This window comes from Camelus ferus, chromosome 2 (assembly GCF_009834535.1).
Source record: "Camelus ferus isolate YT-003-E chromosome 2, BCGSAC_Cfer_1.0, whole genome shotgun sequence".
In the NCBI taxonomy this organism is placed as follows: Eukaryota; Metazoa; Chordata; class Mammalia; order Artiodactyla; family Camelidae; genus Camelus; species Camelus ferus.
This window is the reverse complement of record NC_045697.1, coordinates 46,330,675-46,344,613: the sequence shown is the minus strand read 5'-3', so window position 1 is coordinate 46,344,613 and position 13,939 is coordinate 46,330,675. Positions and strand designations below refer to the sequence as shown.

The following is a 13,939-nucleotide window of genomic DNA, read 5'->3' as shown; positions in this document are numbered from 1 at the left end:
GCATTCTGAATACAGTTATCCCTCTGCCCTCTGTATCCACAGAGGATTGGTTCCAAGATCCTAGGGGATACCACAGTCCACCGACACTCAAGTCCTTCATATAAAATGACGTAGCAATCGGTCCGCTCTACCCACGGTTTCCACATTGGTGGATTTGACCAATCGCAGGTTGAATTTCAACTGTACATGCTAAAATAATTTACCGATACAGACATAGATACAAAATTGATCATTTTAGCCCCAAGAGAATCAGATTCAAAATCGAAAATTTTAAAAGTATTTCTCAACCTGTATAAAAGCCCTAATTTAGTCAGTTATTGACTGAACAGGGAGAAGAATAAAGTGTTGCCCTGAACAAGGATGGCTTGGCATAATGGGGGCACTTACTGAACAGGAAATAAAGAAAAACTGGGTTTGAAACTTGGCTCTGTTATTTTTCAGCAACGTAACCTTCGCAGATTCACTAAATTTCTCTGAGTCTCATATTCTTTATCTGTAATATGGGAAGAAAATGATGCCTAACTCTTAACACTGAGTTGAACATACCTAACTAAACATACCTGATACATAGTAGGTGCTCAGTGACTGCTAGCAGAAAGAGTCCTAAATATTTCCCATGAGAACAGTGTTCCCTCTTTCCTGAAGTTATGAGAGCCCTCAACAACCAAAATGCCCTGCTGCCACCCCCCATCAGACACAAAACACCCTCCCACACGTGCAGGCATGCACATATGCATAAACACCTGCATTCAAGTCCATTTGTATTGCCACTATGAGCTTCAGTTATCTACCTAAACATTCCTAAGAAGCAAGGAAGACTCCTAGACCTCTGAAAAAGCAGAAAAAAAGGTTTGACTTTTTCTAGCTAATGAACCTAGGTTGTGTTAAAAAAAAAGATGAGGTTTCTGTTGGAAAAAATAGTGTTATTTTATCCACAAAACCACTTGACCTCTTGACAATCCATCAGACCTTCTACATCATAATTTTCATGTGATTCTTTTTGCAACTCATGATGAAAGATCTTATATAAAAGATAAAAACATTGATATAGGGCTAAACACCACTCCTGTCCCAAATTTATTTGAGAACCTTTCAAGAGCCTAATTCTAATTCCATTTGATTATGTTACTGCCCAGCTCCAAAACTTTACTGACTCTTCAAGGCCTATAAATTAAAATCTAAACTCTTGATACGTACAGATTTTTACATTACCTCTCCAGGAGTCATTGTGTGCAAAAGTAAGTAGGTTGATAAATAAACACTATTTCATTTTCATGTTTTATCTTATTTACATTTAAAGCTCATCATAAAAGGAAGAAAACACTGCTGTAAAGAGTAAATGTAATATAGCTCAAAACCAAATCTGTGATTTTAAATTTGTAGACAACAATATTCAAGTCACTGCCTATAACTTGCTACTGAATTCAGTTCACCATCATCAGAAGTAAGATATACATGTAAAAATTAAATTATTTTAGTGTGTTGTATATTTTCATTGCAGACCTTTTCATTGTGTCCAAATGCATAGAGAATATGAAATACAATTCTGAAATCAGATTTCTGAAGCTTTAAGCCTTATCTGCTTTTTGAAGATTTCCCCTAGAAGAATTGCTACCCATTTTTCCATAGCCTCCAAAGTCAACATACTCATAATTAATACAGTTAGTTACAATTCCACATTGAAAAGTATGGTGGAATAGTAACATAGATTTAATAGTGAAGGGAGATTAACCTGACAAACATGAGTGGAACAGCAATAGCGCAGGTGGGGGTGAGGGGTGGGGAAAGAGCTTTAAGTAAAGACTGCTTAGTCATCTGAAAGTTCAATTTGTTTAATTCCAAATAATTAGGGACTCAATAGTGGAATATGAAACCAGAAAAACATATATTTTGTAGTTACTTAACACTTAATTCTCCTATTGCCTGCAGGTTTTTGAGAGGAATAATCTTTTCCCCATTCTTCATTTCTTTTTCCTTTTTATTTGCTTCTTTCCCCCTTTCTGCTCCTGAGCTATTCTCCTTCTATTTTAGCCCATAATCTAGCATTTCCTCTTCAGTGAAGTATTTTGTATGCTGGTAAACATGAAAGTAATATTATTCAGATTTACTGCTGTTGCTATACCTAGGAATTTTATCTGGATTTATTGCGACTTGTCTGTAATTCCTAACTGCCCTACAGTAACTGTCAAAAGGTGGAGGCCTGAATATTAACCCAGGGAAATCTTTGAAAGATATAAATGAAAATATTTATGTAAGATACACACACACAAGCACACCTCTTTCCTCCTTCCTAAACTTCTTATCATATAAACAGCATCTGATGTCAAAGCACGAACAGTATTAAGAGCTTAACTTCAGTAAAAATAACTCAGATTTAAAACTCTTGGCAATTAAGATTAATGACAGACGTCACCTCCTCTTCCCCAGAGTAACACTTGCTCCCATCTCTTCAATGCCCAACTCCACTGACACTTCCATGCTCATTTCAGGCTGTGACAACTTGAGGTCCTGAAACTTTCATCCTGCTATCTGCTGCCTTTTGTATCTGACATGAACAAAGTAGACATTAGCAAATTTACAACCAATAATAGCTCAGACAGCTGCCCTCCTTTAAACAGTTACTGGAAAGGGAACTAATCTAGTTAAGAGCATAGGACTAGTTCCTAATTTGGATTCAGGGGACAGATAAAGCCATCATACTTCTTCTGGAGAGTAGGAACTGAATTCAGTTGTCAGCCTTCTCACTGTTTGTTGAGAAGAGCCTGCATTTCTGTAAACTGGACTAATAAGACACTCAGAGCTAGCATAAGCCACACAGAGGCCTGCACAGAAGATGATAATGCAAGAGATTGACATTATAATGTATGATTTCACTGGGATGAATACACATCTCACAAGAAGTCCAGTCACTGAAACCTTCTCTGAGATCAAATATGAAACAAAGATGAAATCTGCTTTAGAAAAAATAAGGATGCAACTGCAAGCATGAAAATAATAAACATATCCTGGTAAAGAAAATTAATAAAAATTACAAGCCTTCATCTATTCATCAGAATTCAACCCAAGGGAAAACAATGGTGTCAGGCTATTATAACACAGAAAATGTTCAATAGATTTAATTATAAATTAAAAATTAATCATCACCCCAAAGTGATAAATTTTAGCTCCATATAAATAATATTTTTATGAACCAGCATCCTCAGTCACATCTTTATAAGAGATAATTCAAATTTGTCAAATTTAAGAACTGCTCTGATGTCTTAATTTTTTCAGTAGCTTAGTTTCAGGGTAGAGTCATGAAGACAAAATTGTAAGTCCTAATAACAAAAAGCTTTTAAGTTCTACAAAGTCAAATTGATGTACCTCTTAACAATCAGTAGAGTTTACTGCATAAATTCACCAATAGCTCATTTTTACTTTTACTTACAATAAAACTAAAAGGGACCCTGATACATACAGTTCTCACTGAATCAGTAGCTTCTGCACATAACAGGGAAGTATTGTGATTTGTTAGCATAGGACATCACACCCAGAACTAAAAAGTTAAGGTCCTGGGTCTGCTCACTGAGGTATGGTAACTATGAGGTCTGCTGGGCCTCAGCTTAGATACATCAGGTGAAGGGTAGTGAGAATAACTAGAAGAAAAGATAAAATTTGAAAGCCATATATAGGGAATACGCTAGTCCAGTTAAGCACAGAGAATGTGGTGAAAACAGGACATCCAAGAAGAAAGTCCATGTAAGCTTCCAGAGACATGCAAGTAGAACTGAGAAGGGAGGGCAGAATTGTCTAAAAAGCATGTGTATAATGATGATAGCAAAGCAGTGAAAGTCAAGATGCTCCTAGAGAAAGTAAAATGAGAGAAAACATAAGATCAAGGGCTAAACCTTAGGCATCAACCAAAGTTAGGAGATAGGAGAAGGGAGGGAAATGAAAGAAAGGTAATTGGAGAGTAACTGCTCTTTACTCTCAACCTTTTATCTGTATGTTACGTATATACGTGTGCTATTTGAATTTTTTATTGAAGTATGTTTTACAGATTTACTAACTCTGTTAGACAATTAAGATATGATATGAAATGATATGTATGTGTGTGTGTGTAGTTACAAACCAAAATGTGCTTAATACTGGACAGGATTATGAAAAACATATCTAATATATATTATTTTCAGTACACTAACCTGCTTTTGAAGAAGCATTATGGAAATCTAAAGTTTAGGAAATTAGAACCATCTTTTCTCCCACATTTTCTAAGTGAAAAGAACTCTCTAAGGAGGGAGACATGAGGTATATCACTGAATAAAATTACTGAAATGTCTGTAAACTCTACATCAACTTCATTAATTGAAAAAAAAAAAGCATAAGGAGAAAAAAAATTCTTTGAAATAAAAAAGTTAATTTTTAATCCAAAGTCAGATAAATAAAATGGTAAATAAGTGAAGGTCCACTGGCAGTCTTAGACATAATTTTTTGCAAAGTTTGGATAGTAAGTCATTTTTATTTTATACCTTAAAGGTACAACAGTTTCAAATTTCTCAAATGTCAGAGGCTGTGATCTGATTCAGAATGGAACTAATGGAGACTTTAAGATTACATGAAGCAATTTTAAAGATGATTTACTTAGAGCTTACAAGTGTATATTATAAAAATCACAGTGTTTTATTTTGAAATAAGGGAAATGAAAGCTATTTAGTGGAAAAGTCATTTATTTCTCCTTAAAAGTATAGATTTATATAATGTGTTAATATAAATTCATTTTTAAGAAGGGGCAATAAAAGCTTCCTACTCAAGCCAATATCCTTAACTGAGTTATGAAGGTTTCCTTAAACCAAACTTATAAATGGGGGTCTGGTAGACACAAAGGCACCATCATTATGTACTCTGTTAAAATAAACTGTCTAGAAAATAATGCACTGCTTTTCCCTCCTTGGACTGCATCTTTTGAGCTCTCAGTTGAAAACTGAATATTTAATGTATGCAGACTAATATAGATTTTTGCCAATTATTAGAAATTGTAAAGTGATATATTTAAAGAAATATAAATTTAATCTTCCGTAATTAAAATTACATGAAAGCTGTACAAAAAGTACTCAAAAACAGGGAAAAAAAGGGTTAAAATTCTGTTCGCTGATATTTCTGCTCCCAATTGGATGATTTAATTGATGTCCTCAAGGTGCCCTACATCAAAGTAGGATATTAAGCCTATGAAAATAATGTTTTTAGCCCTGGACAACCAATATTAGCTCTTGATATTTTAAAAGTAGCTTTTAGTATGCCAAAACTCACTGATGACAAAAAAAAAAGTTATTTCTAAACTCAGTGCATTAAAGGATATTTACACTAACTTAATAAGTTTTGTTTCTTGATTATCAAAAGGTTGCTGAAAATGATTATAAATCAATAAAAAATGTTAAAAAAAAAAAGGTTGCTGATCAATTTTCACCAAGAAATATCCCTGCCTAAACTTCCGATTAATACGTAAAATTTATATGATGCCACTATACACAAGTTATTTTGGACCAGGGGTAAAACGTCAATTAAATGTCTAAGTTCTATTGATACTTTCTTTGAAAAAAATTAAATTTTTTTTGTAATTTAAATGATTACATTTTGCATATTCCATATTCCACTTTTAGGGAACCAAACTGAATCAACACTTTCGCCAGCTTACATGCATAATTAAGAGATGGTTTTATTTAAGCTATGAAATGGTATCAGAAAAGCTCTCTATTTCATGAATGTTATTTTCCACTGAAGCAGACATTAGTTGATGACATACACACTGAGAAAATATGTCCTATAGGAATATATATACACATATATTCATATTAAACATAATATACACACACACACATACACATCCACTCATAAATCAGGCAGTGGGATTGTAGTAATAATGGCATGCTCACAACCTGAGTTATTCTAGTAAAAATTTGTCTTTCAAATATGTATTAACCAAAGTTAATTACTTTTACCAATTTAAACAGGGTATTTAAAGTATTTTAAGGATACCCTGAAATATAGATAAGAGATAATAAAAATGAGAGAGATTTGTGGTCACATAAAGGCTAGAAAAGCTTAGTGGTACTCTTTTCCAATGATGCCACGTTATAATTGACCTAACGCACCATTTAAAATTTCAGATCCTTATAGAAATAAAACATAAGCAATCACTCTACAATTTAAAAAAAATTGATTTTTTCTCTACCCTCTCATTTAAGTATGAAAAAGAAAATTTATGAAAGCACTGTGGGCAATAGGACTGACTGAGTTAGGCTAAAATAAAGGGCTATCTTACAGCCCCTAAAATCTATTACAAAGTTTGGCTATATGACACAAAATGTTTAGATGGAATTTAAAAACTAAATTTAAGAGTGCAGTCATTAGCAGCATAATTCCAAGCACTGAAAACATGTGACATATCAAACTGTCTGAGTGGAGGTTTCAGTCTGCTCAGAAATACCCACAAGTGGTTTACATTTTGCAAACGTGATGGGGAACTCAAAGGCAGTATGGCACAAAATCTCTGCCTTCCAGATGCTTCTTCATCCTGAAGATGAAGTGGTTTAACAGCACAGGGCACTGGGTGACTTGTAAGCATGACAGAGTTCAGAGTAATCCCTGGGAGGTTGAGAATCACTGAAGAAGCCACCACTGAAGAGGGTGAGGCCTGTTTTGAGCATGAGAATTCAGAAGCAGGACTGACAGAGGAATGAACATAAATTTAGAACTGGGGATGTGAGCCAGGGCTCCAGCCGCAATCATTTGCCACTGAGATTATCAGGCTCCTCTGGTTCTTTTTAAATAAACCTGTGCTCAGGTTGGGTTTTTGTAGGGTTTTTTCCTGTAGATTTTAAAAAAATCAGATGGCTGACACTGAGTTTTGTCATGGTGAACATTCGTTTTAAAGCAGCTACCATCAATCATCTTAAAAAATGAAAATCATATCTGTACATTTAATAGAAGTCCTCTCCACGTAATAAATTTAGCTTAATTGGAAACTCACTATGCACTTATGTTTCTTATTTCACCATTGACTGATAAAAATTTTGCCACATGCCAGCGTTTCTCCCCGGGCCACTGCTTCCTGGCTGCCCCACTCCAAAGGAGACCTTTGAGTCAGCACCTTTCCTTTATTGCGGTGGTCACACAGCTATTTCCTCAGGTGAGGAAGCCTAAATATTATTAATGGTAACAGTTTACTGTAGAATCTTTATTACCTGGCCACACTCTGGAGCTTTACTTGTCAGACTAATATTTTAACCAAATCTGTTACGCCATATATGTGTGTGTGCACAGTTATGAGTTTTTATAGTCTCCCCAGTGAAAATTATTACAAATTCTTCCATTTTTCCCTGGCTGATTCTAGGTGCTAGAAGGGGAAACTTCCTCAAGAAAGAAAAATGCTTCCATTAACATGTAAACCTTACTTTGGGTTTTTAATATTCAAATACAGGTAGGAAGCCTTTACAAACAGGAAGAAAACTGAAGTCAATGCAATTTTCTAAATTTTGTCTTACTGAAAAATTAAATACATCTGGGAAAACTATCTAACTCTAGTTCACCTCCATGTAATAAAAAGCTCTATGAGTTTAAAAACAAAGAAATAGTGGGTGTGTTTCGCGGGTGTTACTATTACTGGGATTCTTTTATTGCCCTATTTTAATTTATGTCTGCTTACTGGTGAATGAGGGACTGCGCCGTCTGAAGGTTAACATAACCTCGATTACAGACAAGCAGCTCCTTGGAGATTTAATTGGTTTGTGGAACAACTCCAAAACTAGGACTGTGCTTTCTTCTTTCTTTGCTTTGCTGCTTCTCTAACTCTCTTCTTTTCAGACAAAAAAAGGAGAACGCATGGTAATGCATCATTTATAAATTACCTTGTTATTGCAAAAACAAAACACTGCTTTGAAAACCAAACTCACTCCTGCTGCGGACTCCAGCATGTTTGATGGAGGCCCTTCAAAAGAGTCCACGGCTTAATGGAGGCTGTTTACGTGGAGACTCCGATCTGTACCTGCTGTCCCCCGTCACTCCCTGGAAACTTGGCGGCAGATGTTGCAGCGTTAAGTTGTCTCTGAAGTGGCTTTCTGTCCCGTCTCCCCACCGCAACGGAGTCAAACTGCATTAGATCTCTTTATTTGCGCCTAAGGCAAGTTTGGGATCGCAGCTGTGTCCACCCCCACTCCTACCTTTGGTGTTTCAGGCCTCCAGGCAGCGAGTGTGAGACCAAAACGGTTCTGCCGCTCTCAACTACCTCCGCTGACAATCGGGCCGCTCGCTGCGGGCTGGGGAGGCCGCTGCCGCCGCCGCAAACAGATGTCGGCGACAACCTGCTAGCTTACACCTGGACGCGCGGCCCGACCTTCGCGCGCCGCGCGCTTAAACATTTATGACTCCGAGGAGCTGCAGCCACAATCAAAGCCTCTGCCTGGTCTGCGTGCAGCCCGCCAACCCCGCCACCCTGGCAGGAGCTGGCGGCGCCGAAAGGTGGCGGGAGCGGGGGGCAGAGCGAGAGGTTTCTCGCGCCGCTTTGATACTTTATGCCTGAACTTTAGTTACTTGATCAAGGACTTCAGTTCAGCAGTGAGTTCCGCTAACGAGCCCGCTGTGGCCTCTGAGCCATAAAAGGAGAGCATTTGGCTTGAAATTCAGCGTGACGGGACTCGCAGAGTAAATGTGCGTGACTCTGGGTTTAGTTCTAAGTACACTGATTTGTTCACTAAACTCTCAAGAGGCAGAATCTGCAGTAAACAGTTTATAAATAAATGACAAGATTGGTTTCCAACGTAGAAAACAGGCAGTTGACTAGGCAGAGGTTCTATTATTTTGAAACCATCAGCCACAACCTCAAAACAATTGTGTTTTGTTGTCTCTCAAGCAGCATAAAGTTTGTTGTCTTTTTTTTTTAAAGAAAGAGTGTGACTGCTACTTCTGTTAATATTCAGAAAAGAGAAAGCTTTCTCGTTTGTTTCTTGGCAAAGTAAAACAAACTGCTTCCAAATGTTAGCCACTATATATAAAAATAGATTTTAAAAAACAAGTTTTTTGGGAACAATACTCAATATCTTATAATAACCTTTAATAAAAAAGAATATGAAAACAAATATATGTATGTATATGCATGACTGGGACATTGCGCTGTACACCAGAAACTGAAACATTGTAATTGACTGTACTTAAAAAAAAACAAAAAACAAAAAAACCTGCATCCATATCCAAAGATTAGAAAATGTTTTCAAAAGTCCTCCTAATTTCTACAATGTACACATGCTTTATACACATACATCCCTCTTAAACCATCATGCACACATTTCATAAAAAGCATAATCAAATGTAAACACACCTTTACAAGCACAGGAAAATAACAACATTATTTGCAAAATGTATTCACCAATGTATATATTGATAACAAAGTTTCTTTTAAAAAGAATTGTCTTTAAGTAGCTAATAACATTTGTACCAATGAATTATTTGATATGCAGAGACAAACCTTCTCAGTGAGAATCAATATCTGTCTTTATATATACCATATATATATAGTATACACATATATATGAAATCATTCATGAGTAGTTTGAGTGGTTTGGGTTCAGTATTTTAAATTAGTTTAATCAAATGCTGATTTGTTTCAGAGAAGTAAGGTTGAAGACCTCTAAGGTTAAAGAATTTTACCCTTCCTTATGCTGTGGAGCCCAGTCACATCTAAAGCTATCCCCAAAACTACAAGACTAATTTTCTCATTCAGTGATTATGCCCTGGTTTGCCTAGAAAATTCAACACAAAGAATAGACAAAAAGCTAGAGGACACTGCTACTTGGACATCTTAGTCTCCCAAATTTAAATTTTTCTCTACTCCATGTAATCCTATGAGACAAACCATGTCTATATAAACTAAATTTGTAAAAACCGTAGAGTTCAGACAGTTTAATTTTTGAGGGCTTAACTAATTAGCCACAATAAATAGAAGGTAACAGTGAGCCATGGTCTTCTTCTCATGCATAGATAAAGCATTACCAAAGCAAATCATCTCATCTTAACATCACACATCAAAATTAGCTGTGCCAAATATGCTCTGAGTCCCTTGTTCTCTTTCTGCCTTTGGGTCCTCAATTTCTTACTAGGTAAATTAAGTTTATCAAATGAAAGACACTCTGAAGCAAAAAAAAAAAAAGCACTAGAAGTTTTAAAATATTATATGTTCTTTTTTGTAAATAAAATTTGTGGGGTGCTAGAGTGTGAGTACAGATTATGCCATGCACCATGCAAATATGATTTTATTTAGACACCTAATTAAATATTACTTTTGGATAATATTATTTGATGTATTATGGTTATTATAAAGCCTTTTAAGTAAAATTCACCAAATATTTAATATAATTAAGCATCCTATTTGGTGCAGATTCTTTGGGGCATCACAGAGTCCCATAGGTTGGCCTTATCAATAATGATATTTATTACACTCCAGAGGAAAAGAATAGAGCAATTGAAAGGCTTCATTCAGAAGAAGAAGCCAAGAAGAAAATTAGCATAGCATATAAGAAATGCACAAACTGGTATAAGAAATTAGCAACTGTGAAAGTGAGAGCATAGTGGAGGTAAATGTGCTTGAAAGAAACAAAGAGGGAAAAAGAAGATGGATGAAGGCATAGAAGGAAGGAAGGAAGGAAAGAAGGAAGGAAGGAAGGTCAGGGAGGAAAGCATTCTAGAGATCATGTGATGGAGATAGTATAACGGCTGCCTAAAAAATAATGTAAACATATAAAAAACATTGGGATGCTTCAGTTGTCTTAGTAGTGTACAGAACACTAATTCTGCCAAAGTATTAGAATGACTCACTAGGTAATTTTATAATCTCTGAAAAAATACAGATTATAGTTATGTATGTGTATGGGATGGGAAGTTTATATTGGAGTTAATTCTATCAAGTAAAGAGGACCTGGTAGATGATGTGGAGTTGACAGAAACTTAGATATTATTAATAATCTTTCTGAAACATGAAAAATGGGGAAATGGGAAGTAAAAAAGAAGGGAGGGCAGAGATTTACCATGTTGTCTAGAGGAAAACAGTTCTATGCTGATAACTATCGATTTGACATCAAACCTCAGTCTAAAAAAATAATAAATATTATAAAGGATCATAGCAGGAATCAGAAGGTTAGAGCAAATCATGCCATAGTTACCTGATTTCCATGATCATTTTGCATCATTGGTTTGGTTGGATGGGGGAATAAAAACTATTTAACACAATTTATTAAATATCCTTGTGAATAAGACGGTAAACTGAGTTTATACTATTGGCTGGGCTCCTAACTTTACCATATTACTGTCAATTAACTGTGCAGAGTGTCAACCTGTGAGGAAGGTTCCCATGGAGTACTCCATTGAGGTTTTAACCATGGCTTGAAATAAGTGATGAAAATTTGCAGTTGACGAATTTTTGGAAGCAGTAAGGCTATCAAGGATAGTTATTATGAAGAGAAATTACGTCAGACTGTGTCAGGCACACACAGAATCATAATGTATATTTGATGGAAAAACAAATCAATTAATTGAGCAGCAATTGATATTTTCTAAGCTTAAGTCCTGCATTTAAATAAAAACAAATTAAAAATCATAAATCACATATATAGGTGAAGAGTGAAAAAGTGGAATTTTAGTTAATAACACACAGTAAAGATTTACAATCCTTTTATCTATAGTTTTGAAATACACAATCTTTGAAAACTGAAAGTTTCATGTTAAGTTTGTCACCAAAATTCATTTGGAAGCAAAATCTGACCTGAATTGACTTAAGAGTATCTAGTCTGTATTTATTCACTTGCAGTAATTAATATTTCTGAAGCAGAATGTCTCAATAATGAGATTAGATGATGCTTTACATAATATATATGGACTATATCAGATCCCTAAAATCTGAAAAATTCTCAATTTTGAAAAAATTTAACCTCAAGAGTCAGAATAAATGGCTTTAAGGGTATATCAGACAAAAGTGTAATCAAATTACTAAAAAAACAAAGGAAACAGTCAAAATAATGCAAGCATTACTCTTCCTTCAACCATGGAAAAATAAATAATGCTTTACCTGGTGGGGCAACATGGAGAATATTCTAGCACTATAATTTAAGAAGAATGTTAGATTTACTTGGTATCTAACGAAGTGCTGGGTACATATTAGACACCAGATAAATATTTGTTGAATGAATGAATGAGTATAATGCATCATTCAAAAGCACAAATATATCAGTTTATGCAAACTCAAAGATTTCTTCTCTTCTGTTCCCAACCTATCATTGTGGTTTTAATCCCCAGCCCTCAGACTGTCTTGTAATCCACAAATCACTGTTCTCGGCTGCCTCAGAGATTTTGCTTATGATGTTGCATCCGTGGAAATACGCATTGCACCTAACTCCACCTGATGAAACCCTATCCATTTTCAAAGATAGAAGGCCTATATTTTTTAATAAGCATTCCCAAATTCCTCCAGTGAGAGTTAATCTCTCTTCACTATGCACTCAGAAGTACTTGATACCTACCTATGGTATGGCCCAGTCCAGATTCTGGAATAAATTTTATTTTTGTATCTGTCTCATTTCCCCCAAAAAATTTCAGGTTTCTTAAGGGCAAAGTCTATAGTTTGTACCCACCTCCCCAATTTTACCTGATGCCATTACTTGTGCAAATTTATAATCCAAAAATTTTTTAATTTAGTCAAAATTACTACAAATGATAAAAATAAACAAAATTTCAATCATAAGAATTAAAAAATATAGAAAGTATTGACAAGGTTTCTGGAACCACTCTCTGTTTTTACTAATACATCTTCAGGGCTAGCATGATACCCCACACTTAAAAAGATGAAAATTATTGAGCAAATGAACTAATGTCTAACATGAAGGAGAGAAAACTAAGATGATCATGAAAACAATTTTAAAACCTTCAAAGTGAAAGTCTAGCGTATTGACGAATAGAGTTGTTATATGTTGTTCCAGAAGCAGAACTCCTGATGGTGCATAAATTGAAACAGAGGCACAGATTTCATTACATATAAGAAATTTCTGTTAATCGCATTGGTTTGGTAATGAAAGAGGCTGCTTCACAACCCACGTGGTTCTCTCTACCTCTGGTCCTAGCAAAGGGTAAATGATCTGTTAGGAATATGCCAGGACTGTTTTCTCAAATTGCTTTTCTAAATGGCTGAACTCAGATGTTGCTAAGATTACCTCCATTTCATAGAAGTAAAATCTTAAAATTTAGACGTTTTTGTATTTTTGATATCAAGCTAGAATCGTGTAACACTAAAGATAGCATGGCATTGTAAAGTAAGTATTAATTTCATCAATTATTTCACCCTTAAAAAATTAGCCTATCTAACCTGAATAAGCCACAATGCTCTGAAGCTGAGATGAATGAAGATCACACACTTGTTAACACAGAATGATGATCACATTGACACATAATGAAACAGTCCTGTTATTATTGCTAACAGTGTCCTGTCTCTGAATCAAACCTGCCCACTGTTACATATGAATGAGTTTTAAGCTATTTTTCTTATATGGATACAACAGGAAATAGAGCTGATACATTACAGAAATTATAAAACTAGAGTAATTCTAGCCAAATTTCCAAAAACAAAAACAAAAAAGCCTCAAATAGGCTTCCTTGATAGGGAAAATGCATAACACATATGTGTGTGTGTATGTATGTATTTTTATACATAAATGTGTGTATCTCACCATTGCAGACTTCCACAATGCCTCATAACGTTAAAGGCACTTTCATATAGACAAGAAATTAGATTAAATCAAATGTTGGAGGCAGGAAAATACCTATTTATACCTAAAGCAGTGGAGACTCTGAGGCATGTGCCCACTGGGTAAACCTCAGAACCCGATGTCATCCAAGTCAAAGGCTAGAGTGACGAGGGTGCTTATTA

The 13,939-nt window shown here is 35.3% G+C and overlaps 1 protein-coding gene across 4 annotated transcripts in view; it reads right to left on the bottom strand.

The window, feature by feature from the left end:
- The window catches only part of ANTXR2 (ANTXR cell adhesion molecule 2), a 134,102-nt gene that overhangs the window by 39,638 nt on the left and 80,525 nt on the right, over positions 1 to 13,939 (bottom strand). The window contains exon 18 of one of the 4 annotated variants that reach the window (XM_032457136.1): positions 9,129 to 13,132. The exons of the other annotated variants lie outside the window; for them this stretch is intronic. Coding sequence (XP_032313027.1) covers positions 13,121 to 13,132 — 12 coding nt within the window. The 3' untranslated portion in view covers positions 9,129 to 13,120. Of the gene's footprint in view, positions 1 to 9,128; positions 13,133 to 13,939 lie in introns of those variants that run through there. 4 annotated transcript variants of the gene reach the window in all.